The sequence below is a fragment of the Sceloporus occidentalis genome, unplaced genomic scaffold (genome assembly GCF_023333645.1).
Source record: "Sceloporus occidentalis isolate IW3139 unplaced genomic scaffold, rSceOcc1.0.p SCAF_1, whole genome shotgun sequence".
Taxonomy (NCBI): Eukaryota; Metazoa; Chordata; class Lepidosauria; order Squamata; family Phrynosomatidae; genus Sceloporus; species Sceloporus occidentalis.
This window is the reverse complement of record NW_028316981.1, coordinates 101,800,323-101,828,143: the sequence shown is the minus strand read 5'-3', so window position 1 is coordinate 101,828,143 and position 27,821 is coordinate 101,800,323. Positions and strand designations below refer to the sequence as shown.

Here is a 27,821-nt window from a genome sequence, read left to right as displayed (position 1 = left end):
AGCAAAGGTGTTAGGGAGGACAACCCTAGTTTTGAATAGTAAATATATCCAGTCTTTTGTAATATACGAGCCAATATGTTGGACTAGGACTCCGGAGGCCAGGGTTTGAATCCCTGCTTGGAAACCTCCTGGGTGACTTTGGGTGCAAGTCACACTCTCTCAGCCTCAGATGATGGCAATGGGACAAACTCCCCCCTGAAGAAATCTGGCCATGGAAACCCCATGATAGGTTCATGGCCTTAGGATTGGAAAGGACTTGAAGGCAGCACCACAACCAACCTCAGGTATAAGGATGTGATTAACTACTAATCTTTAAAGCTCCTGCAACATGTGGAGCCTGTTAGTTGACCAAATAAGAACCCTTCCAGCAGTTAAAAGGAAGTAGTGCCCTGAATCCCGTTTGGGGAGGAAGGCGGGACAGATAAATAAACACAAACACAAACACAAGCTCTTTCCCCGCGGATTGTGACCACATCCTACGCCAGATCGTCATCATCATCATCATCATCACTATTACTATTCATCATTATTACTGTTAGTATTACACCATTATCACTATCATCATCATCAATATCACTATCACTGTTATCATTTTGTCTTCCATTGTTTGTTCTGTCATCACCATCATCGTCATTATTATTATTATTATTATCCTAATATCCCCCATTTTTGTTCCATCATCATCATCCTCCTCGTCGTCGTCGTCCTTTTGTCCCTTGGGGCCCAGGGAGGCGGGAGGGGGCCCAGGAGCCTGGCTGTGTCAAAGGGCAGAAGGGCCCTTCTTTCCTAAGGAGGGAGCCTCTGACTATCGCCCTTCCAAAATGGAAGGAAGGGGGCAGTGAGGCCTCTCTCCTCTTGTCATGGTGGGCAGACAGTCGTCGTCGTCGCCGTCGCCGTCCAATCCTCCTCCTCCTCCTCCGGAGAGAGAGAGAGAGAGAGAGAGAGAGAGCGGGGTTCCTCCGTCGGGGCCTAGGAAGCCTCGGGGCTCGCGTGGTCCCTTCCGCCGGGCGGGCTCTCACCTGCTGGTAGCGGCCTCCTCCGCTGCTGCTGCTGGGCTCCGAGACCGAGGCCGCCATGGCTCTGGGCAGAGGAGGAGGAGGAGGAGGAGGAGGGACAGAGAGGCTGAGGGGCCGGGCGCAGGCCCCACTCCAGTCCCCGGTGGGCGCCTAGGCCTCCCAGGAGCAGGAAGGAGGAGGAGGAGGCAGGCAGGCAGGCAGCAGCAGCAGCAGGGGCACTGGCGGCGGCGGAGGCCCACGGCTTCTCTCTCTTCTTCTCGCCGCCCAAGCGCCAGCCCCTTCCCTCCGCCTCCTCCGCCTCAGGCCTAGCCAGGGCACCAGCCTCGGCTCCCTCCTCCTCCTCCCAGGCTCTCTCTGGGAGGCTTCTTCGGGGGGCTCCTGGTTGTTGCTGTTGCTCTTGTTTGCCTTCAACATACTTAGACCCTTCCGGTTTTTTTAATGCCGCCTTTCTCCCAGAAAAGGACCCAAGGCGGCTCACAGGATTTAGATAGATAGATAGATAGAAAGTAATTTTTTTAAAAAAAATACACACCCCATTGAAATACCCCACTTTAAAACAGTCTGAAATCGAGATGGAAAACAAAAGACAAAAGGGTTTTTTTTTTAATGAAATCTAAAACACATTTAAAAAAATTAAAATCTAAAACACTCCAATACAATTTTAAAAGAATTTTTAAAACAGTTGAGTCTGAATAAAAGCATTTAGAAAGAAAGAGCCTGCCATGGGGTTTTCTTGGGAAGATGTGTTCAGAGTGGGGTCTGGCACTGCCTCCCTCTCAGGCTGAGAGAGTGTGACCAGCCCAGGGGGTTTCACTACCACCCATAAAACAACAACAACAACAACAATAATAATAATAATAATCACTATTATTTGTATCCTGCTTCTCCAAAAAGATTGAAGTGGCTAACAATAAAACATCCATAAAATACAATAAGCATACAATAAAAGTCTCATGGTCCATTGTATCTCAAACCCTCCCAACTTTCCCACCCACAATAAAATACAATTAAATGGTTAACAATTAGTTAGTTAGTTAAAACAATTAGTAAAAGCTGGGCAACCCCTTCCGCCGTGATTGCAGCACAATTGTGTCACAGTTTGGTTGTGTAGAGAGATCTTGTAGCACCTCTGAGACTAACTGAAAGAAAGGAATATATTTTATTGTTTGAATGTTAAGATGTATTAATATGTGTTGTGTTTAATTATTTTCATAGAATGTACACCATAGGCAGGTTTATTTTATCTGTTTCAATGGATTGTATGTACAGCGCTGTGTAAATGTACAACACTTTATAAATAAAGCTTAATAATGATAATAAGAATAGCATGAGCTTTTGTAGACTTCAGTCTCCTTCCTCAGATGCTTTAGTTTTGTTGTGTGTCAACTGTCCTTGACTCATGGCACCCCTATGGATGAGGCATCTCCAAGATCCCCCGTCCTGTTGTTGTTGTGTACCTTGAAGTCATTTCCAACTTATGGCAACCCTAAAGTAATCCTCTCACAGGGTTTTCTTGGGAAGGTTTGCTCAGGTGGGTTTTGCCTTTGATTTCCTCAGAGGCTGAGAGAGTGTGACTTGCGCAAGGTCATCCAGTGGGTTTCCATGGTTGAGCCAGGATTTGATCCCTGGACTCCAGTGTTAATAGTCCAATGCTTTATTATACCATGCTGACTCTTCTACTTTACACTCCAAGAGTACTGAGGATCCTATTACCTGAAGAACAATCAGCAGCAATCATCAGGCACTTCAAGCTGATTATTATCATATAATTTCTAACCTCAGATATGTTTACCCTGAGGGGAAAAAACAATGCTTTTCTTCATATTAATCATTTCAGTTTACGGAAGCATACATTTGGAAGAACTGAGCAAGTGCAGTATTTATTTTCGTTGTTGCATTTTCAAATTATGCTTTCTATAATAACCGTAAGCCACTTTGAGTCCCATTCACGGGAGAAAGGTAAAATATAAATTCAATAAATTAAATAAATAAGGTGAAAGTTAGCATGGCATAGTGGTCTGAGCACTGGACTACGACTTTGGAGACCTTGGACAAGCCACACTCTCTCAGCCTCAGAGGATGGCAATGGCAAAGCACCTCTGAACAAATCTTGCCAAGAAAACCCCATTATAAGTTCACTTTAGAGTTGCCTTGGTCGGAAGTGACTTGAAGGCACACAAAAACAAATTAATGGATCATAGCCACCACAATTTTTGTTACTTGGGACAGACATCACTGACTGTCTGAACTGGGAGACCTTGTGGTGACAGAAGACACTGCGGTCACTCGACATGATCCTACAATTCCCACCTAAAAATTTACCCTGCAGGTGCCTACAAGACATTGTCAGAATAACAACATCAAAATCAATTCCTCAGTGTGGAATGGGTCATTCCATCTTTCTTCACCCATTCACAAATCCATACAAGCTACAATGTTATTGCATTCTTTAATTTAATATAAAAAATTGAATCCAGGGCCTCTGAAATCAATGGGAGTTAATTCGGATACAACAACAAAAAAAGTTACAATTTACATAGTTTTCCAGGGTCTACCCTAGGTGACCCAATATGTGTTGTAGTGGTTTGAGTGTTGGACTACAACTCTGGAGACCAGGATCTGACTCAGCTATGGAAACCCACTGAGTGACCTTGGGCAAGTTATACTCTCTCAGCCTCAGAGAAAGGCAAAGGCAAATTGTGAACAAATTTTGCCAAGAAACTCCTATTATAGGAGATTCTATAATATTCTGTTCTAACAGGAAGGCAGTTTATATACAGTATCTCACTCGCCATATTATAATAAAAAAGTTAAATCTGTGCTTCTGTGAAGTTAAGCCTGTATACACTTTATGCATGTTTTTTTTAATTCTGAGCACCAAAATGCTATGAAGTGATTCAAGTAACGAACTACAAATAAAACTATCATTAAGATCTTATTTTAAAGGAAGTTTCAAATAATGTAAGATAACATACTTCTGTTGCTTTCTGATTTCTTTTTATCTGCTAGTTGATGAACCCATCATGTCAAAGCAACCAACAACTATGTGTGTGTGTGCTGCCAAGTCGCCTGTCGAGGTATGGCAACTACAGCATCTGGTATTCATTGCTCACCCTGTTTAGCTTCCAAGATAAGACCAGATCTGGTGCCTTCAGGGTATTTTGGCCTTGGCCTACCTAACCATGTTGCCTAGCCAACTAGCTAATCCAAAAAGGCCTTCTGTATCAGCTGTCATACAGTAGGTCACTTGACAATGGAGGGAGGCTCAATAGAGAGATAAGGGGGAAATCCAAAGAGCTTGGAGTCCGCTGTTGACTGTATCAGTTCTCTGTCTGATTAGTCAGTGATATTAACACAGTGCATGCATCCTCATAGCTATTTTAAGCTTGTGGTTTTTCATTGTTTTCTGAGAAGTCTGGCTGTTCCTCATATGTTTATGATAAATTACTAGGTGAGAAGATGACTAGCGCAAGGAACTGTTGGACATATTTTTGGATGTATTCGCAGTACAGTACTATGTCCAGTAATTGCATATTTTCTGGATTAATTTATTCATTTTTTTTACAGTCCATAAGATATATAAAATAGAGGCACAATTTGGCCAACACTATCTTAGCCAGTTCTACTGCATACCATTAAAGTAAGTCAGCAGAATCTGAATCTGCATAGTTTTGGACGGATTGAGTCATTCATTCTTAGTACATTAACCCATGCCATAGCTATAAAGCAGCCAAAGTCGAGCATTTGAAGCTGTATTAAAAGACTTGTTGACCTATCCTGTAGATCAGGGTGGGCAAAGTGCATCTTGTGGACTTAGGCTTGCCATATCCCGCCTGGGGGCGGGACTTTCCCGGTTTGGGGTGGGTCCACATGGTCCCGCCCTGGTTTGGCCCCGCCCCCAGGACACCCCCCTCCCAGCGAGGGCCTGGAGGCTTTGGAAGCCTTGGAAGCGGCTCCGCCATCGCGGAGCGCTCTTCCAAGGCCTCTGGGGCCTGGGAGAAGCTCTCCCCAGGCCCCTTTGGAGGCCCTGGAAGCGGCTCCGCGATTGCGGAGCGCTCTTCCAAGGCCTCTGGGGCCTGGGAGAAGCTCTCCCCAGGCCCCTTTGGAGGCCCTGGAAGCGGGTCCGCGATCGCGGAGCGCTCTTCCAAGGCCTCTGGGACCTGGGAGAAGCTCTCCCCAGGCCCCTTTGGAGGCCCTGGAAGCGGCTCCGCGATCGCGGAGCGCTCCTCCAAGGCCTCTGGGGCCTGGGAGAAGCTCTCCCCAGGCCCCTTTGGAGGCCCTGGAAGAGGCTCCACGATCGCGGAGCACTCCTCCAAGGCCTCTGGGGCTTGGGAGAAGCTCTCCCCAGGCCCCTTTGGAGGCCCTGGAAGAGGCTCCACGATCGCGGAGCACTCCTCCAAGGCCTCTGGGGCTTGGGAGAAGCTCTCCCCAGGCCCCTTTGGAGGCCCTGGAAGAGGCTCCACGATCGCGGAGCACTCCTCCAAGGCCTCTGGGGCTTGGGAGAAGCTCTCCCCAGGCCCCTTTGGAGGCCTTGGAAGCGGCTCCGTGGTCGGAGCTCCGGCTGTGGGGTCCTCCAAGGCTTCTGCGAGGCCGAGGAGGAGGCCGCTTGCCACCGCGGCGATGGCCGTGATGACAGGCGGCCCCCACGCTCCTTCCCGGGCTGGGAGCAGCCCCAGGCTTCCTCCCAAGCCGGGAAGGAGAAGGAGGACAAGGTTCAAAAATGTGGGACCTTTTTTTTTTAATTTCCTGGCCAGGAAATAAAATAAAAAAAAGTCCTACATTTTTGAACCTTGTCCTACATTTGTCCCGGTTTGGAGGTCCTCAGCTATGGCAACCCTATGTGGACTGCATTTGGCCTCCAGGTTTTCTTTTAATTGCTTCAAAAGCCCCATAATGGGGGTGTGAAGGGCATTTCCATCACTTTTGGAGCCCCATGCCCCGGGGGGGGGGGTCAAACAAAAACGTTTGTAGAATTTGTACGAAATTTTTCAAAAACTTTGTTTTGTTCCTTAATCCCCTCTAGGGGATGTGGGGGTGCTTTCCCACCACATTTGGGGCCCATTTTGGACCCAATTTTGGCTGAGAAAAAGCCTTTTTTGAAGCAAGAAGTGACATCTGATCACTTCTTGTTATTAAAAAAAGGCCTCTCCTGGGCCTAAAATGGCCCAACAAGGCTCCAAAACATGGAGAATATGTTTCCCTTGACTCCCAGAGTGTATTTGATTTCTTATTTTCTTTATTTATTATTAGTAATATTATTATAAAAGATGTTTTTGTTTTTGTTTTGCAGGAGCAGATACAAAGGGGAGTGTAGCCCTTTAAAGTTAGCTGGTGGGGGGCTAATGTGCCCACTACCATTCCACAGTTGCCCATCTCACTGTACCTGGTTTTTCCAAAAGTCCAAGGACTTAAAGAGTATTTAGTCCAATTGCAAATATGTACAGATTGCAACCCTAGTCAAATTTAATCTTCATCAGCAAAGCCAGGAGGATGTAGGAGTGCTTAATTTTGGCTGGATTATGAATCGTTGCATTACTCTGATGTTGTGATCTTTGTATTTTATAACCAATCCTGGTGAAAAAGGCAACAATTATTTCTATAAACCTATTAAAATAAGGTCGTGCCTGTTTATTTTAGCCATTACTTACAAATAACTCTGAGTCCATATTTTGATAAATGCAAAATGCCTGGGCACTGCCTTCTGAAACTCATTCTTACAGAAGAGAATTAGATAGTTTGTATATTCTTACATATCATGTATAATATGCATATATATGCCATTATATATAAAGCAGCTTCCAGGCCATAATTAATGTTTCCCTTTTTATATCTGTGTTCTACAAAACTGAAGCTAACATTTATTTCCTGCACAGCACAACACATAACAGAGCTAAGGAATGGTGAAGTTTTAAAGATTTTTCCAGGATTATTTTGATAAAGCCTTTAAAAAATTGCTAGATTTCCTTTTGTGTAAAGATTATAGCAGGTTGTCTTAAATGAAGCAGTGGAACTAAGTAATGTGCAGTAACTGGTAAAGACCATGGCAATTAATCCTCAGTCATCCCACATTTTCAGATGCTTTCAAAATGTCCCAGTTTTTTTCTCTCCCCCCCATTCTCAGCTTACTTTAGCTGCTGCACTCTGAATTAAAATACAAAAGCATTTTGGACTCATTTAAATCAGAAGGTGGCAAAGGAGAGGAGGGAATATAATCTTACCCTTCCCAGACCAGTAGGCTCAGGAAAAACAAAATTGCTGCAGCCTCTCCTAACTTGTGTTGTATATCCTTCCTCATGAATAACTTTGCCATCTTGACCACACTCCTGTACTGCTTGGCCAGAGGCTGCATATGTGTCTTGTTTCCCTCTGTGAAATGTTGGGAAGTACACTATTTATTTCATTATTTTATTTCTCCCCGCATGGCACACAAAAAGTTATACTAATTTCAAACAAAATTCAATTAGATTCCTAATTTACAACAAAGAATTTAAAACTATTTAACAAACAATTTTGTTTTTAAAAGCATATGATTACAAAAGTTTGTAATACATTTAAAATATGTTTTAAAATATAAGGGCACATCACATTACTTTCAAACACTCTTCTGCTACATGGTTTAAGAATCAAAAGCCTGTCTAAGTAAATTGGTTGTTGTCCCCCAGTTGAAGTGATAACCTTTTCTGCCAGTCATCACTTTATCTCTGTTTTTTTTTTTTTTTTTGGGGGGGGGGGTTGTTATCTCTCTCTCTCTCTCTCTCTCTCCCTCTCTCTCTGTTTTTTTGCAAGCGCTGCAGAATGGAGTGATGTGCAATTGAGTGTGCTGTAATGTGTCTTTTAAGAGTTTTAATTGTTTTTAAGTTTCAATGTTGTTAAAGTAGTGTTTGAATTAAATGTCAGGTTTAATGCTTTAAAAAAACATTTGTATTCATATTGTTTTAGATGTTCTGTTTTAATTTATATTTTAAGCTACTTTGAGTCCCATTCAGGAGAAAAGTGGGATGCAAGTTTTGTCTCCCTTATTTGAAATGCTTGAGACCAGAAGTGTTTTGAATTTTTGATGTTTTTTTTTGTGGGGGGAGTGATTTTGGAATATCTGTATTTGCACATACAGTACATGCATGCGGAGATATGCTGGAGATGGGACCAAGTCTGAGCACAAAATTCAATCATATTGCATATATACATTATCCACATAGCCTGAAGATAATTTTATACATTTTTTTAAAATGTGCATGAAATGAAATTTGTGTACATTGAATTCTCAGAAAGCACCCATAATAAAAGTTTGGGGTTTTAGAGTATTTTGGATTTCAGAATTCTGGATAAGAGAGACGCAACCTAAATAATATAATATAAATAAAATGGTGGTTTGGCGGCTTCTTGTTGTTGTGTGTCTTCAAGTTGTTTCCAACTGATGGTCACCCTATCATGGGATTTTCTTGGCAGGTTTCTTCAGAGGGGGTTTACTTCTGGGTGTGCTGTTTTTAGTATGTAATGTGTATTTTAAAAGTTTTAATTGTTTTAAGTTTTAATGTTGTTCAAATAGTGTTTAAACTGAATGTCAGGTTTAATTTTTTTAAAACATATTTGTACTCCATATTGTTTTAGATATTCTGTTTTAATTTATATTTTAAGCCACTTTGAGTCCCATTTGGGAGAGAAATGGGATACAGGTTCTACCACAGGCTGATAAGATGTACTAAGCGGAAAAGAGGACAAGGCACCACAAAATGTAGGACATTCAAGGTCAAAACAAAATAACAGCTAAAAACACTAAGATACATGTCAGTTAATGCATCTTAGTCATGCTCAAGATGGAGGACATTTTGACATTCCTCTTGGACAGAAGGCTGAAATTTAAAGCATGTCCTGGAGAGATGTGGGCATTGAGCAGGAACGGGTGGGCAGTGAGCTTGGGAAATGTGGGCATGAGCAGGGTGACCAGATGTCCTCACTGCAAAGGAGGAGGTTATTGATGTCAGCTGTCTTAGAGTTGACCTTGACTGTGAATGAGACATCTCCAAGCCCCCCATCCTCTACCTCTCTGCTCAGGTCCTGTAATTTCAGGCCTGTGGTCTCCCGGATAAGAGTTTATCCATCTGGCATGGAAGTCTTCATCTCTTTGTACTGCTCTCCACCTTCCCCAGCATTATTGTCTTTTCTAGTGAGTAGTGCCTTCTCATGATGTGCCTAAAGCATGACAGCCTCAGTTTAGTCATCTTGGCTTCCAGGGAGATTTCAGGCTTGATCAGCTCTAGGTCCTATTTGTTTGTCTTTTTTGGCAGTCCATAGTATCCTCAGCACTCTTCTCCAGCACCACATCTCAAATGAACTGATTTTCTTCTTATCTGCTTTCTCTGCTGTCCAGCTCTCACATCTATGCATTGTGATGGGGAATACAATGGCTTGGGTAATTCTAACTTTAGTGTTCAATTGTTTATCTTTACTTTTTAGGACCTTGTCTAGTTCTTTAATAGCTGTCCTCTCTATTCCTCATCTTCTTCTGATTTCTTGACTGCTGTCACCACTCTGATCAATGTTTGATCTTGGCTTCCAGGAAGAGTTCAGGCTTGATCTGTTCAAGGCCCCATTTATTTGCCTTCTTGGCTGCAGAGTATCCTCAGCACCACATCTCAAGTGAAGTTATTTTCTTCTTATCCGCTTTCTTCACTGTCCAACTCTCACAACCACATATATGGTGATGGGAAATAAGATGGCATGGACAATCCAAACTTTAGTGTTCAGCTGTATATCTTTGAACTTCAGGATTTTGTTTAGTTCTTTCATGGCTGCCCTCCCCATTCTGAATGAATTTCTTGACTGCAGTCTCCCATCTGATCAGTGTTTGATCCCAAGTATGGGACATCTTTTAAGGAGGATAAAGCACTGCAAAATGGAGGACCTTCCAGAAAAAAATGGAGGGCACCATATGGTGGAAGGTCTGGAAACCATGTCCTATGAGGAGCAACTTAGGGAGCTGGAGATGTTTAGTCTGGAGAAGAAGCGGTTAAGATATGATATGATAGCTCTGTTTAAATATTTGAAGGTGTGTCATATTGAGGAGGGAGCAAACTTGTTTTCTGCCGTTCCCGAGAATAGGATGTTCCCGAGAATAGGATGCATGCTACAAGAAAAGAGATTCCCTCAACATTAAGAAGAATTTAATGACAGTAAGTGCTGTTTGACCGTGAAACACACTCCTTTGAGTTTATCACACTGGGGCTACAGTGTATACTCATCTATAAGTCTAAAAGTTTATGCCCAAAATTGTCTCCAAAATCCCAGGTCGACTTATTTATGGGTCACTAATGTAATAGCAGCTCTTTCAGATTTCCCCATCCAGTTTCTTTCTCTCTTGAGCCAGGCAGAAAGAGTCCTGGGTGATTGATATTGCTGTTTAAGAGTTCCTCTGCTGTCCACATGCCTTGCTGTCTGAAGGCTGAAACGAAAGCTGAACGCTCAAGCAAAGCCTCAATGAGAGTCCCTCTTGCCACCCACACACACTGAAGGAGCCCTTGACCTATCCACAGGTCATGGCAAAATCCATAATTCTGGCCCCCAAACCTGCCCTCAACCTATACATGAGTTTATATGGTACTTTCAGCATTAAAGAGAGACTAAAGCGCATTTAAAGCATCCTGCATTTAAAGCTAAAATGGCAAGTAATTGTGTGAATGATTATCACACGCAATTGCGCAAATAAAATGACATCGGAAAGACATTGTCACTGAATTCGTGAAAGTAAAAAATGTGCGTTAATGCTTCTTTGTGACCACTTTAATGGTGGGTTTTGTGCAACTTTCACAACATGTGAAATCGTGATAAACTCTGTAGTGTGGTGGAGCCTCCTTCTTTGGAGGTCTTTAAAGAGAGGCTGGGAGGCCCTCTGTGGCTGGCAGGGGGTGCTTTGGCTGTGAGTTCCTGCAGGGCAGCAGGGGCTTGGGCGGGGGGCCCTTGGGGGTCCCTTCCAACTCTAAATAAAAACTAAAACCCCTTAATGTGAATATTATAAAGCCATGCTTCTTGGCCATGAGCTCAGAATGGAGGGGTTCCTCCTGGGCAGCAAAGAAAAGTTAAAAGCAGTAATCCAAAAATGTAAAGGCATGCTTCTTAGTCGTGGGCTCCATATGGGGGGACGTTTGGGAGGGGGGTTTCCTCCTGGAGAGGAGGCTGGAATGTAGGACGTGTCCGGGAAAAGAAGGACGCCCGGTGGGAGGGGGCTGTCTGAGCGCCTTCCCATCTCCCTTCTCTGCTTCCTTCCTGGGACTGAGGTCACAAAGGGGCGGCGAGGAACAGGAGGAGGAGCAGCAGCAGCAGCAGCAGCAAGAGGAGGAGGAGGAGGAGGAGGAGGACTGGAGGAAGCAGTACTACAGCAGCAGCAGCAGCAGCTCCTGGGTGAATTCCCCTTCAGCCCCAAAGGGAGGGCGGCAGACAGGGTGCCCTGGAGGCTTGGGCACTTTGGGGGAGGGCTGGGTCCTCCTTTTCCCGGACACGTCCTCCATGCCAGCCCCCTCTCTCCAGGGGGAATCCCCAAAGGTCCTCCCATTTGGAGCAGGGCTAAGATGCAGCCATGGGCCATTCATAGCATAGGAGGGGTTTGGAGAGGCACTCCGAAAGAACAGAAGGCTTTATGAAAGTGCCTGGGGGGCTAGATTGTGTTCATCTACTGTATTTTAAACTTATTTTAAAAAAATATTTTTTTAAAGTATATTTGATATTTTAACATGTCGTTTGTTTTCATGGTTGTGGTCACTTAAGTCTGTTTGAATGTGCTGTTTTTGTATGTTTTTAATTGTTTTGCATTGTTGTTTTTAATGTTGTGAGCTGCCCTGAGTCCCAGTCTTGGGAGAAGGGAAGAATAACAACAACATCATCAATAACAGTTACTGTATTATTATTATCAGAGTTTTTATTTGGGAACCTCCGCCCTTTTCCTTGAGGGTCCTACATTCTGTGGTGCCTGGTCCTCCTTTGCGGTGAGGACCTCTGGTCACCCTGCTCATGTGTCTCTCCCATCCCCTCCTCAGTGTTTCCTCATGGAAATGGGGCTCACAAGCTGAGTGCACCTAAGCACAAAAAACATGCTATGAATTTTATGAGTCAGTGATATTTATGCTGGCGTTGCAAGCGAGACCTCTTTCCCCTCCATTTTGTTAATCAAAGCATTCTTTCAAAATTGCAGGTTGGGATGAAACTTATCATTCTAGAACATTATGCTCAGGCCAGTGAATGGGCTGCAAAGTACATTAGGAATCGAATCATCCAGTTTAATCCAGGTCCAAACAAGTATTTTACCCTTGGACTCCCCACTGGTAAGTTACGAGGCTGGCATTTTAGGGGGTTTGTGATGATCGGAGCAGCTCGTCCAATTCCTTTCTGCTCTCAGGTTACTGAGCTGTTACTCAACTGGATCATTAAGCCTGTGTAATATTAAAATCAAGGAATCACTTGGGGTGCTTGCCGTAAATGACTACCTTGTCCATTTGCTACAGATAGTTGATGATCAATATGTGCTGAGGGCATTTATAAGCTGTTGAAGTACTTTTGATCAAGGCATAAATCCAGCTGTTAATTCTAACAGAAGTAGACTTTCTGAATCAAAAGCAATTTAATAAATTGGCATTTACATAAGTTCCTTTTGTTCAGTATTTTAGTTGAATTTCAGCTTGAGTATTCTCTAAAGTTCTATAGAACTTATTTATACACTTGTATATTTGACTGGTGTGTGAGTCCACCATGTCTTTTCTATCCCATTTAGACCCTGAACAGACAGGACAAAATAAAGCTGCTTTGGGCCACTTTGGAAGTGTGCTTTTTAAATGACGCATGCATCCTAAAAGTCCAGAAGCCGTGCCAAAGCCACTTTCCAGTCCTAAGAACTGGAGCGCAGCTTTGGCACAGCTTCTGGCCTCTTGTGTCATTTAAAAGGCATACCTCCAAAGTGACCCAAAGCAGCTTTATTTTGGCCTGTCTGTTTGGGCCCATAGTATTATTTTCAGACTGACAGAAGACAAGCATATGTAGCTCCTTGTGGACTATGTAAAATTAGGAAGTGTAGTGAGTCTTACCTTAGGAGGAAAGCAATTAAGAGGAAAGGACATAATAGAATTACATAAATATTATGTGTTGCACAAAGGGTCCTATCACAGTAGAGAGAGTCTCCCTTATCTGGAATTCCAAAATCTGAAATACTCCAAAAAACCAAATCTTTTTTCATGTGTGGATATTACAGTGAGACCTTTGCTTTCTAAGGGTTCAGTGTAAACAAACTTTGTTTTACGCACAATTATTTAAACATATTGTATAAAATTACCTTCAGGCTACGTACATAAGGTGTACGTATATGAAATGTACATGAATTGTGTGATTAGGCTTGGATTCCACTTCCAAGAGATCTCACTAAGTATGTATAGGCAAATTCAGGTATTTTAAAATCCAAAAAAATTAAAAAATAAATCTGAAAGCCAAAACACCTCTGGTCCCATAATTAACCAAAATTATGGTTATCCCTACCATACAATGTACTGATGTCTGTCAACTTAAATGACCTTTAAGAGGGATCAGATGGATGAATTAAAAGAACAATAATGCTATCCATGCCTACTAGCTTTGTGTGTGTGTGTTAATTATCTCCATAATTGGAGACTCTTTGCTGAGGAAAGCGACTGCAATGTTGCTGTTGTACTACTTTCTTGTTTGTGTGCTTCCTGTAGGCATCTGACTGGACCCTGTATAAACAGAATTCTCAGTTAGATAGGTTAGAGCCAGCAGGACTCTCCATACTTTCTTGAGATAAAACTGGCTTTCCCTAGTAGTGCCCAGTTCCTGGAGGTACTGCTCACATTGTTCATATTGCTAATAGCAGGAATTCCACTATCATAAGAATAGCTACAAGTGGGTGCTGTGTCTTTTAACTTTATTTTTTTAAAAAACCCTATGCTTGCTTTTCAATTTTTTTTAAAAAACCGAATTGGTGGAACCAGAGTGCCAGTGTGGTTTTACAACACTGATGACTGAAACTGAGGTGATCGATTTTTTGTGGGTTTTTCAGGCTTCTAGAAGAGTTTCTTCCTGACGTTTCGCCAGCATCTAGAAGATACTCTTCTAGAACATGGCCACATAGCCCGAAAAACCCACAAAAAACTAGGGATGCCGGCCATGAAAGCCTTCGACTTCACATGAGGTGATGGAGTTGGGTTGGAACAACACAGTGTATACATGAGCCTTTTAAAGGGATTAACACAGCACTGGTGACTTTCACTTAAAAGTGAATGGCCTACAAATTTGGTGGTGTAGAATTAAGACTTTGCTGAAAGTGTTCTGATTTTTTTAATCTCCAGGAAGTACTCCACTAGGATGTTACAGGAAACTAATAGAATATTACAAGAATGGCGATCTCTCTTTCAAATATGTGAAAACCTTCAACATGGATGAATATGTGGGTGAGTCCATCTTTATGTTGAGAACACTTGTGGGGAGAAATGCTGTCCTTGGTCAACAAATTGAACGTATTTGTTTGTTTAAAGACAAATCTTCTGTAGCATAGGGACTCAAGATTTGAGTTATAAACTAAGACATTTCACTTCAAGAAATGATTCACCATGCATCCTTAGGCTTAGGAGTTTGGGGGAAAACTCTTTCATCCCATGCCCAATTTCCGGTCTGGGAAGGGCGTCATGAACCACATTTGAGCAGTAGAATGGGCTCATGGCATGAGTCAGGAGTCAAAGCCAAATGGCTGGGGACAGATGAAATGTTTAATTATTTAGACATTCCCCAGTCCCTCCAAAATGCAACTCAATTCTGTGCATACCTTCCCAGACTACAGACTGCAGCTTGTTTTCATGAGGCTTTAAACAGTTTCTTACTGGTTATCTCTGATCTTAGTAGAAAAGCCTTGTGGGCCCCATGGGCTAGAGCCCACACCCCTGCCTTAGGCAAGTTGTTCTTGCATGCTATCTGTCAGCTTCGTCTTCATCTGCTATATGGAGCTGACAGAACTAACTTACCTTACAGGGTTTTTATAAGGATTGCTGCAAAAATGCACCTGAATTGGTTTCAACCAGTAAGAATAGAAAGAATGATTCATAGCTGTACATTTTGAAGTGTAGACCCTCACCAGGCTGACCCTTGTAGCAATATCCTTGGCTAATGTCAGCATTCCTGCTAAAACACCTGGGGCTTCAATCCTGTGAGCTCAGCTCCACTGCCTCATGGATCTTGAAGGTACTATTTTTTAGAAAGACAAGTCGACAACCAAGTAGTGCACTCCACTATGGAGAATTAAGCAGCTATGGGATTGGTCCAGGATTCCTTTCCTCTTCTGACTTTACCATTTTCATAGCCGTGACCAACAAGGTTGAGCTGGGTCTCAAAGACAGGTTTTCCCTGTTCCTTGTGGTGAATGGGATGGTGGGGCAAGGAACAGGGTTGGGAACAATTGCTTCTCAAATTCCTTCCCTGTAACCCTTTGTTTTGCTTTCTGACCAAACTGTACGCCTCTAGTTTCTGAGGAGCAATCAGTCTTTATAAGATGTAGGTGTTTAAGATGGACTGGAAAAGTGGGAGGCAGGAGACTCCCAGCCACACCAATCCTGCCCAAGCTACCTTTGTACCACTTGCAAGTACTTCCTTCTTCATGATACTCCTGTTAGGGTCAGCAGAAATTTAAGGATATGTACTGCCGAAGTGCCCCTCTCATTCAGAACTCAGCCAATAGGTGTGAATTGGTCTGGAGTCAAAATTAAAAACAAGATCTAGGTCTCATTGTCGCCCAAGGCCTCCAGAGTTTAAAAATAAAAGGTCTAAGGCGTGTCCGATGAAAATGAATAGGCAAACTTGGGTTCATTGAATGGGACACCCTGAGTGAATTCTTTAAGCTCTAATGCAGGAGTGAGGTTATGAGGGACCAACATTTTGTTGCTGTTCCCATTTCCTTTACTCACCTGGAAACAATAACAAAGATATGACCAAATCATGCAGCACTGTCACTTAAAATAGGTGTGTTGTGTATCTTTATACCAGAGCTTGAAAATGTTACTTTGGGACTACAACTCCCAGAATCCTCAAACTTGAATGGCTACTGGATGATTGTGGGCAGAAAGCAACTTTTCCTGAGCTCTGATTTAAAATTGGATCTTATGGTAGAAAGTATGATTATTAGTTTATATAAACTATAATGTTTGAACAGCTGTAATCTTATGCATAGGCAGCTGCTTAGTGCCTTTATCAGCCTGCATTGGCCATTTGAGAATGGGAGCAAAGTCAGAAATCTGGTATCAGAACCTAAGAAGTTACACCCTTTGTCCTGCAATAACAGTGGCTGCATTACCTTTAGCTCTCAAAGAACAGCAGATATCTTGATGATATCTGCAAATAGTTGTTCTCCTGCAACATTCCCTCATGATTACTAGAACTTTGACACTTCCCCTGTCTTCCTCTAAGCAACTTGTACTGCTTAGAAAACAAGCACCAGGGAATTTTTCTGTTCTGTTTAAGCACTTTTTAAAACATTCAAGGATTAGGATAGGCAGTACATTCACTCAAAGTGTACTTTATAGAGTTGTACAATGGGGAAGAAGAATGTGGGATCTGCCAAGTTGTTATGGGGTGTTCTTGTACACAGAATGTATTTGGAGAGGCACCAGGTAAAAACAGCAGTAAAATACACAGTGTCAATCCTACCGGACACTGCATTAAAACAACATTAAAGCATCTTCAGGCAGGCCTACCCAGTCAATTTTAAATCATAAGGGTTTTTTTGGTATATTTTAAAGAATGTATTAATATAAGTGTATTTTAACTGTTGGTGTTGCGTATGTTTTTTAAATTGTGTGTGTATTTTAACATGCTGTACCCTGCCTCAAGCCTTGAGGAGAGATGAGAAAGAAATAATTTTTGTTGTTGTTGTTGTTGTTGTTTTGTTATTACCACTGCATACTATAGAAGTACATCAGAGTGTAGTTGCAGTCTTGGTATCTCAGATATCAAGTTGTAATGTAAAATGTTCTGCATACAGTCGGCCCTCCATATCCACAGATTCAACTATCCATGTTTTGAAAATATTAAACAAATATATAAATTCCAAAAAGCAAATCTTGACTTTGCCATTTTATATAAGGGACACAATTTTACTATCAATTGTATTTAATAGAAGTTGAGCATCTATGGATTTTGGTATCCATGGGGTGTCCTGGAACTAAGCCCCAGTGGATATCAGGGGTCTCCTGTACTTCCAGACACCTAATGCTCTTTTTTACACATAGGGCTCTAGGCAAATATGATTTCTAAAAGAACAGTGTTACCATACTGATCTGAATACCCCCCCCCCTCCACCGCAGGTATGAAGTATTAGATGTCTCTGCATTTCTTATCTTTAGACCTCCCTTCAGTAAACAAAACAGAACAATTAAATGACAAACAAAAACTTTTTCCCCACAAGGGTAATTGTGAAAGGAGTTGGGTAAGTCTGTGTGGGTGCCAGGCAATCACAGCTTAGGGAATGGTGTAAAGAGCGTGCAAGGGAGAAAGGATACAAAACTGAGGCTTGTCTCTTGACAAAAGGCAGGTAGGGGAAAGATGGCCTAGAGATTGGGGGAAAGCTGATAGGACAATCTGTCATGGGGAAGAACAGAATAGGGTTTTGGGGAGCTGTGAATGATGAAATAGTTCAGGAGTTAATGTGTGATCTACAGTCAGCCCTCCATATGCATGGATTTTTTTTTATCTACGGATTCTGGCATCCAGCTTAAAAATACTTTTGAAACATATGAATTTCAAAAAGCAAACCTTGATTTTGCCATTTATATATTGGATGCTATTTCTCTATGCCACTGTATTTAATAGGACTTGAGCATCCATGGATTTTGATATCCACGGGAGGTCAAGGAACAAAACCTCAGCGAATACCAAGGGCCAACTGTAATTATATATTAATACACTTCTACTCATGTCTTCTTTTTTAGAACTTTGTATGTCTGTTTCTGTTTTGATAGAGAATCTGACCACATTTACTACAATGAACCCACTGAAAAGCACATCCATTGGTCCATATAGGAGTCACCTTGAGGCCCATGTACCCAATTGGTGGTGGGGGGGGGGGGTTGGATCTGCAGAGGCAAGGGGCAAGGCAAGTGACAAGAGCCCGAGGGTTTGGAACTGCAGGGCTAGCCTGAAGAAGGGATCCATCAGTTATATACACTTATAATTTAGAATGTGCCATTACAATAATGAAGAGCAACAAAAAATTAACCTTTGTTGCCTGAATGACAGCCAGCAAAATGGGTTTTAGTTGGCTTGTGTTGATGTTGCATTGGCATGAGAAATTGAATTTGTATTTTCACATTTCCATATATTACATGGAAAACAGGAAGCTTTTATAGATCAGGTCAAAGCATGACCTATGGGGGTTTCCTGCCACCTGGAGCAGATTTTGAGGTTTCATGGGAGGAGGGGGGGGGGAATTTTCCATGCTCCCAATTCCATTGACAAAAGCAGTTCTGTCAACAGAATGATGCTGTTGGATCTAGAGAACAGGGTTCCTGTGCCTTTAGTAGTAGCTGTGTGGAAGAGGGAATTTCACTAGGTGGAGACACATAGCTGCATTTATCTTGTGTGTTCATTTAGGCTTGTATTGTTGACTGACTGGCAGCAGTTCTCCAGGTTCTCTGATGCAGGTCTTTGAAACAGCATCCCTTGCGGCTGGAGCTGGAGCCTGAAAGCTGCTGTGTGTAGAGTGGGCAGTAGGCACCTTACTACAGTTGTTATCTAGCAAGTCCAGGGAGTCGGCCGATTTCATTCATTATAAATTCATCCTTTTATCTTTTTCACATGCTCTGTGTACAGCAAAACAGAACTATTATAAATTATTGATCTGTGCTAATGAGAGGCACCCACAGCTTTTGTTCTCCTGCTTCAATACACTTCTAAAACCTTCCTCTCCCCCATCTTCTCATCATTTCCCCCCACTGACTTCTCCAACTATTTCATCACAAAAGTCACTACTATTCGATCTGAAATAATTCCTCCCGACTTGCCCATTACCACTAACCTCCCGGTACCTTCTACTAATAAACTCTCTGCGTTTCCTCCTGTTTCTCTGGATGAACTCTCTACGCTGCTAAACTCTTCCAAACCTACAACCTGTTCTCTTGATCCTATTCCCTCCCGTCTCCTAATCTCTATAGCCCCTTCTCTACTGCCCTCACTCCTCTATATCTTTAATTTCTCCCTCTCTGTGGGTTCCTTCCCTTCAGACTTCAAACATGCTCTCATTTCCCCAATTCTGAAGAAACCTTCTCTTGACCCCTCTTCTTTGTCTAGCTATTGTGCAATTTCTCTTCTTCTTTTTGTTTCTAAGGTCCTGGAACGGGTCGTTTATTCTCGCTGTATTGAGTTTCTTGAAGCCAACTCCATCCTGGACCCTTTCCAGTCTGGCTTCCGCCCACGGCACTCTACAGAGACAGCCCTCACCAAGATCTCAAACGATCTCTTGCAGGCCATGGCGAACAGCCTCTATTCTCATTCTTCTTGATTTGTCTGCTGCCTTCGACACTGTGGATCACTGTCTCCTGGTTGATCTACTTTCTGACCTTGGGTTCTCCAATTCTGCTCTCGACTGGTTTAAATCTTACTTGTCAGATAGATCTTTTGCAGTGGTCACGGGTGGTCACACTTCATTCTGTTCCCCTATCTGATGGAGTTCCCCAGGGCTCTCTCTTGGGTCCCCTTTTGTTCTCTCTATACACACTTTCCCTAGGTAAACTCATCAGTTCTTTTGGTTTCTCCTATCATCTGTACGCCAATGACACTCAGCTGTATCTCTCCACCCCTGACCTTTTGACGGGGCTTGAACAGCAAGCTTCTTCTTGTCTGACTGCCATCTCTCAGTGAAGGCAGCTTCGGTGCTTGAAGCTCAACATGTCTAAGACTGAACTTCTTGTCTTTCCACCTAAACCCACCCTTCAATATTCCTTTTCTGTTTCTATCGACAACACTTCTATTCAACCGGTTCATCAAGCCCGCAGTTGTGGCTTCATTTTTTACTCTTCTCTGTCGTTTATTCCCCAGATCCAGGCCGCTGCCAAGACCTGTAGATTCTTTCTCCACAACATTGCCAAGATCTGTCCATTCCTCTCAGCCTCTATTGCCAAGACTCTGGTCCATGCCCTAGTGGTATCGCGACTAGATTATTGTAACCTTCTTTTGACAGGGCTTCCTCTTTCATACCTCCATCCTTTAATCTCTGTCCAGCATTCAGCTGCATGTATTATCACATCCACTCGCCACTTTGACCATGTTTCTCCTCTTTTCTCCTCCCTTCATTGGCTTCCCTTCCCCTTCTGCATCCGGTACAAGATTTTGTTGTTGACTTTCAAAGCCCTCCATGGACTGGCTCCTCCTTACTTATCTGAATTTCTTTCTCCTGACATTCCTACTCGTACCCTCCGCTCTGGTAGTCAAGGTCTCCTGTCCCAGCATAGGATTGCCACTGCCCCCTCCCGGATTCGTCCCTTCTCACTTGCTGCCCCTTTCTCCTGGAACCTTCTTCCACACCTCATCACTTCTCTACCCAGTTTCAAAATTGAGTTAAAGACTATATTGTTTAGCGAAGCTTTCCCAGGGGCGAGCCGCTCTCTGCCCCAGGACGCCTCATTTTAACTATCCATTAAGAAGCCAAGCCCTCCCTCCAGTCCATCTCCCTTGGTCCAGGCATCGGAGGTAGAGAAGAACTGCTGGAACTGATCTCCTCCCCCCCACTTCCTTCTCCCTTTGTGTCGTGTCTTTTTAGATTGTAAGCCTGAGGGCAGGGAACCGTCTAATTAAAAAGATTGTATGTACAGCACTGTGTAAATTTACAGCGCTTTATAAATAAAGGTTAATAATAATAACAATAATACCACTTGACTATTCTTACAGATAGGAAGATGAGGGTGTAAATGAAATAATTGTAACCATGAGCCAATACCCTCTTCTGTCAGGTCTTCCAAGGGACCATCCAGAAAGCTACCATTCCTTCATGTGGAACAATTTCTTCAAGCACATTGACATCGATCCTGAGAACACCCATATTCTGGATGGGAATGCAGCTGATCTACAGGCAGAATGTGAGGCTTTTGAAGAAAAAATCAAGGCAGCTGGAGGAATTGAGCTTTTTGTTGGAGGTGAATGTTTGAAGAGGGGTGTGGGGCATGGCAGTGCGTTTGCACATATTTATCTTTTAGTATGTGTGAAATGGCAATTGCAGCAATGAGTGTCACATAGAGCTTTTGTGCCTCATCAAAAAATATAATTTGCAGCAGGGGCAGTTCACATTATGCTGCAAATCAATCTGATAAGCTGTTGAGGGATTAATATACAAAGTTATTACATCCATGTGTGAAACAGACAAGGTGTTTCATGACTGAAAAATGCCTTCCTATAACTGTAACTATATTTATTTGAACATGCAACACTTACTCTAATGCAGGGATGGGTGATCTTTGACCTTCCCTTACCAGAATTGTAGGCCAAAACTCATTCTATAACATCTCCATTAGCAACAGGTGGGGCTAGTTCCCCCAGTGTAATATTAATACTAGTATATTTCTCTAGCTATTCTCATTTGACATAACTTGATCAAAATGAATAAAATGATTCCAGATAAGCAATTTGGAGAATTGTCATTGCCCAGTAGCAAGAGCCCAAGCAGCAGCAGCAAAGTACAGTTGAAATCTGAAGGACAAAGATCTGGAAGTGTAAAAGTCAATAGAACTACTGAGTAAATGTGGATTAAATTGGGCTAGAAGAATCACTGGGGCATTGGGCTTTAAGCCAACTCCTCTTGCAGTGGGTATACTTCAAAATAAGTGGATCTAGGAGTAATCCGAATACTGGAAACCTATATATGTCTGCCATGCAATTAATTTATTGAAATGCAATGAACAGATTTTTCTTGAATCACTTGAATGCTTACCAGGGCAACATTTTGAGAGCTTAAAAAGCAGTTTCTGATATTGGTAGAAGGTATTGCCTGTGTTGGCTGGGGGCAGAGTAACCAGATGTCCTTTTCCAGGACATGTCCTCCATTTTGAGCATGACTAAAAAGCATGAATTTATGTTTATGTTAGTGTTTTAACTTTTGTTTGGTAACATCCTACACTTTGTAGTGCCTTGTCCTCCTTTGCAATTAAGACATCTGGTCACCCTGACTGGCGGATGGTAGGATTTTTGCTTCAAAAAGAGGAATTTTCCCCACCTATTATTATATGTGGTAGATGCTCATAGACGTGAGGGAGAAGAATCCAACATTTCATTGTACTGGACAGGCTTTTGTGTAAGCCAGGACAACACTTTTGGTATTCATTCATGTTGTAGATAGTATAACATTGTCAAAGATATATCTAGTAAATGTGTGATTTGGATTATTCTGTTTTGTTTCTTCTGTAAACAAGATGAACTCATAATAAGCTAGGCCAGATTCTTTGGGATAGTTGGTTCTCCACTCCAAAAGTATAGTTGTAACTCCTCTGTGAAGGCTATGCACTTACATTCAACTATGCAGCCACAAAATCTCATTCTTGCTACTGCCTTCACTTGCTAGATTATGAACTCAAAAAACTGTCTTTATTACAGGTATTGGTCCAGATGGTCATATTGCCTTCAATGAGCCAGGCTCAAGCCTGGTGTCTAGAACCAGAGTGAAGACTCTGGCAATGGACACAATATTGGCTAATGCCAGATTCTTTGATGGTGACCTCTCCAAAGTGCCCACAATGGCTCTCACAGTTGGGGTGGGTACTGTCATGGATGCCCGAGAGGTAAGAAACAAAATAGTAACCTAATAGAACAGAGGAGGGAGCACGTTTTGAACTGGTAGTACATCTGGATAGGTATATTCTAGACTATTATACGCACAATTCTATTGAAATTATTGGGATTCTTTGGCGGGATACAAACCGCCATATAGTACGTCTTCTATACGTACTAGGGTTAGGAAGGGGCGGTGCTTCCGCACCCCCCTAACCCTAGTACGTATAGAATACGTACAACATGGCAGCGCCCCTTCCACATAGGGGCCGCCATGTTTACGTACTGGACGCATAGCGTCCAGATGTGTCGCGGCGCCTATGACGTCGCGAATGCGCCAGCGGCGCCTCACGACGTCATAAAGGCGCCGCAAAAAGAAGCTCCAAAATGGAGCTTCTTTTTTGCTCCGCACGGGAGCCGCACGGTTTGGCTGCTGCAGCTCCCGCGCGGAGCAAATGGCGCCGGCGGGAGACCGCCGCAAAGCGGCAGTCTGTATCCTGCCATAGTTGTATTTTGCCATTTGGAAACTGTTAATATGTAATGAGAATCATAAAGCTTCCAGTTAAAAGGAAATTCCATATTAGGAGCTGGCCATCTTTCTAGCCTAAATAAAAACCAAGGTTAAGCAGATGAATAGTCAAATCAGTTTAGCATATGAACTCATTTCAGAGTCAGGTAATGAACTAGCAAAGAAACCTTGGAATATAAATAACGCAAAGCCTGGTAACACCTATTTGAAAATCACAGTGTAAACATCCACAGATGACCCTTGTAGTACCTTTGAGACTAACTATGTGAAGGTTTTGTAGACTTGATCTGCTTCCTCTGATGCAGTACAGCAGGTCTACAAAAGCTTATTCTACAACTTCTTTAATACAGTTAGCCTCAAAGGTGCTACCAGATCCCTTTGAGTACTGATATTCCAGACGAACATGCCTATGTTTCTGAATTCTATCCACAACTGAGTTGGTAATTTTAATCTGAGTCTATTTTCTTCATGCCCTGCAGATTGTCTGCAACTATAAATTGGTTGTTTAAATAAGTTATTAAATAAGTTATTAAATGCCGGTACTGCAGCCATTCACAGCCACAAGGTTGAGAGTTTGATCCCAGGCAGGGCTCCAGGATGCAACTCAGCCTTGCATCCTTCTGTAGGTCGCTAAAATGAGTTCCCAGATTGTTGGGGGCAATTAGCTTACACATTGTAAATCGCTTAGGGCAGTGATGTCCAAACTCTGGCTCTCTAGGTGTTTTGGACTTCAGCTCCCAGAATCCCAAACCATTGGCCAAGGTGACTGAGGCTTCTGGCAGCTGAAGACCAAAACAACTGGAGGGCCCAAGTTTGGACATTGCTGGCTTAGGGAGTGCTTAAGTGCACTGATAAGCAGTATAGAAATATACTTGCTATTGCTATTATTGGTTGACTTTTCCAAGTCTCTGCATACAAGTGAAAGCCACATTGGGCACATCGCCTGAAATGTTAAAATACCATCTTATTTGCTTAGCTGGAAGCAAGCAAGTGTGGCTGTTCAGAAGATTATTGTAAATTTTGTAGTTTCCCAATTTCTGGCTTAGATGTGAAACAGCAAGTTTTAAGCTCTCACTAAAATGAGAAAAAAGCTTGATTGCTTTAATGGCTATAGTTTGTCCTCTCCTCTACTTTATTCTAATGACAAAATTCCAAAATATTGCAGCAGCATTCTTTGACTCTAGTCATTTGCAAAATGTTGGTGTATGGCTGCAGTCTTCTAGACTTTATCTTTCCAAACTTAAAAAGAAAATACCTTTCCTTTCTGAACCTTGTTAACAAAAGCCAAAGCCTTCATTACATATCCTGTGTCTTGCAATTCAGGTTATGATTCTGATCACAGGAGCTCATAAAGCATTTGCCTTGTACAAAGCTATTGAGGAAGGTATAAACCACATGTGGACAGTTTCAGCCTTTCAGCAACATCCTCGTACAGTCTTTGTGTGTGATGAGGATGCCACTCTGGAACTTAAAGTCAAAACAGTGAAGTATTTTCAAGGTAAGAAGCTGAGAGTGGTTGCAGAAGGGCTGTGTGAACAGACATTAAAATACAGACGTGAGCTATGGTAACTTGAACTTACAAATGATTATATGGAAGTCTTCCATTGGGCTGGCACATTTCCAGCTTCTGTTTTGAAAGGTATGAATTAATCTATACATCATGTAGAAAAAGGCAACCTTAACTATCCAAGACTGAATCCAATTGTTAGTCCCAGTTACAGCAGACCACTGAAACGATGGGATTTGCTAAGTCAACATGAGTCATTGGTCTGTATCTAAAAATATATAGCACCAGCATTACACTTCCTGCATTAGTAGCTGCATATATTCAGAGTTTTTGGATGCAAAGCCAAATATGATACTTGCCCTTCTTTACAGCTGACCTATCAAATTTTCGTAGCCCAATGAAAAGGATATGCATATAAGTAAAAAATGAGAAAAATAGCTTGAAAGAAGCCAGGCCAGATGGAACCTACAAAAGATGAAGGACTGTTGATGTGCACCGTTCCCCCAGCAAACATTTTGGCATTAAATGGTAAAACGGGGAAAGTAGGGAGGTTTAGTACAAAAATCCAGACTGAGAGTCCTATTTCAGTCATACCAAGCATGTACCTTGTATCTAGCAATGGCTAGCCAGATGCTTGTGAATGACAAACTGAGCACGTGGTAGCCCAAGGAACGCAAAGCATGGAGCTTTCATTCAGGCCTCTGAGAAGCTATCATAAACAAGCATAGATTTCCAAATATCTTTGTATAGATGGTGTACAGGTGGAGTCTGATTATAGGCCAGCATGCTTCATTCACTGGTGGAATAAGACTGGAACAAGACATTAAGTACCTCCTCCCCCCACATATGACTTTTCCAAAATTCACTTTACTTCTTTGGCTATTATTTGCAGGGGGAGATAAACTAAATGTTGGGAGAATGTATCATGCATTTTGACAGCTAGATTTTTTTGGGGGTGGCATAGAACTAATTATAACCTGATAAATTAAAACAGGGATGAGGATGAACAGGGATGAACTTTTGGCCTTTCAGATATTTTTGATTGAGTTCTCAGACATCCCTGTGAGGACAAAGTACTATGGCAATTGTAGGGCCCAAACAGACAGGCCAAAATAAAGCTGCTCCAGGTCACTTTGGTAGTATGCTCTTTAAATGGCACATACATCTTAAGAGGCTGGAAACCGTGCCAGCTTCGGCGCAGCTTCTGGCCTCTTAGCTGCGCCAAAGCTGGCACGGTTTCCAGCCTGTTAGAATGCATGCATCATTTAAACAACATACCTCCAAACTGACCCAAAGTAACTTTCTTTTGGCCTGTCTGTTTGGGTCCCTAGTGTCCAAATGATACAGTAGGCCAAAACTTTCCTCCCTTGAGTTAAATGATGTCTTTTGAAATAGCTAATGAGTCTGCCAGCTGGGAAATTCCCAAGACATACTCAACATTATATAAACATTCTATAGGAGTAACAGAGGTAAGCAAGGCATAGGGAGAGAAAATATTATTTTTGGTTCACTTGCATTAGAATTACATTCTTGGTGTTTTCCTTTCATTTAATTAGGCTTGATGCTTGTTCATAACAAACTTGTGGATCCATTATACAGTATGAAAGAAACAGGAACTGAAAGACGCCAAGGAAAGAAGCCATATAGTGATTAGACTCTTTTAGTTCTAAGCCACTGGTTAAGCCTATCCTTGATAAGACAAGATGTTAAACACTTTTCATCTTCAAGACAAGTCTGCAGGAAAACACATTCTTCATCTCCATTATTGGAATATACACCCCCCCCCCCAGTGGTAAAGCAGTAACAGTGAATGCAACTGCATCAAGCATTTTCAAGCAGCAGAACTGGAGACCAAGACCAAATGAGGGAACTGAAACAGTCTATACTCCTTTAGAGAACATTATATGTACTGAAGAATAACTGGGAAGATCTTAACGTGTAATATGAATCTCAGTCTACATTCAGCTATATATACTCAACAGCAGAATCTGTAAGATGCGGAGCTTTTTCTATAATCTTTTTTAACATTAAAGACAAACATGTTTTCTGAAAAACAGCTGGGTTGTATTTATTCTGTGTTGCTGCATGCCTTCAAGTTGTTCCTGACATATGGCAAACCTAGACAATCCTATCATGTGATTTCTTGGCAAGAGTTGTTCAGAAGACGATTTGCCGTGGCCATCTTTTGGGGCTGAGAGTGTGTGACTTGCCAAGAGTCACCCAGTGAGTTTCAATACCACCCACTGAACAGCCCCACTCTCCCATGATTACAAGATAATTGAGTCTGTGCCACAGTCTTTTTGTTGTTAACTGTCCTTGCCTTCCCCAGAGGCTAAGAGCATGTGACTTGCCCAAGATCATCCAGTGGGTTTTATAGCCAAGCTGGGAACTGAACCCTGATCTCCAGAGTCATAGCCCAATGCAGGATCTCCTTATTCTTTAGAGTTGAAAAAAAATGGAGCTAGGTTTCATCAGACTGAGCAAACAAAAAAAGAAAGAGGCTCCTCCCTCCTTAACTGTCATCTTTCAGCCTATGAGAGAGAGTAGGCTGGCCCAGCTCCACCAGGGCTAGCCTGAAGAAGAAGAGCCCTCCCTCCGGTCCATCTGCCTTGGTCCAGGCCTCAGAGGGAGAGAAGAATGCTGGACCTGATCCCCTCCCCCCCACCATTCCCTTCTCCTTTTGTGTCTTGTCTTTTTAGATTGTAAGCCTGAGGGCAGGGAAACTGTCTGTTATCCCCTCTGTTGTAAGCCGCCCGGATCCCCAGTGATTGGGTGGCATATAAATAAATCCTATTATTATTATTATTATTATTATTATCAAAAAGGTCATTTTTTCATTATCTATTCCTCATCCAAACATTAAAAATATATTCCCTTCAATTCTGTATAGCCATCTTTTGAAGTTTTCTGAGGCATTAAAACCAACCTAGGACCAGTTACATTTTTGGAATTCAACTTCCAGAATCCCTCAGCTTGGAGTTGT

At 42.5% G+C, this 27,821-nt stretch overlaps 2 protein-coding genes across 5 annotated transcripts in view; one reads left to right on the top strand and one right to left on the bottom strand.

The window, feature by feature from the left end:
- Window positions 1-1,341, bottom strand: part of LOC149321902 (NEDD4 family-interacting protein 1-like) — a 34,101-nt gene extending 32,760 nt beyond the window's left edge. Inside the window, exon 1 of one of the 3 annotated variants that reach the window (XR_016281799.1) lies at window positions 1,020-1,341. Coding sequence is in view for 2 of the 3 variants with exons in the window: in XM_089531109.1 (XP_089387235.1) it covers window positions 1,020-1,076 (57 nt within the window). In the remaining variant the exon portion in view is untranslated. The remainder of the gene's footprint in view (window positions 1-1,019) is intronic. The other 2 variants (XM_089531109.1, XM_089531095.1) reach the window with 2 other exon arrangements.
- On the top strand, window positions 233-27,629 carry GNPDA1 (glucosamine-6-phosphate deaminase 1). 2 transcript variants are annotated; one of them, XM_089531072.1, is made up of 8 exons: window positions 233-284; window positions 4,026-4,093; window positions 12,199-12,328; window positions 14,357-14,458; window positions 20,996-21,178; window positions 22,629-22,813; window positions 24,655-24,829; window positions 26,395-27,629. In XM_089531072.1, exons 2-8 carry the CDS (start codon window positions 4,040-4,042, stop codon window positions 26,490-26,492), a joined length of 927 nt encoding a protein of 308 aa, XP_089387198.1. In that variant the 5' UTR covers window positions 233-284; window positions 4,026-4,039; the 3' UTR covers window positions 26,493-27,629. The 2 variants fall into 2 exon arrangements, with proteins under 2 accessions (XP_089387198.1, XP_089387208.1); XM_089531082.1 differs by lacking the exons at window positions 233-284; window positions 4,026-4,093 and adding an exon at window positions 11,372-11,411.
- The last annotated feature ends 192 nt before the right edge of the window (window positions 27,630-27,821 follow it).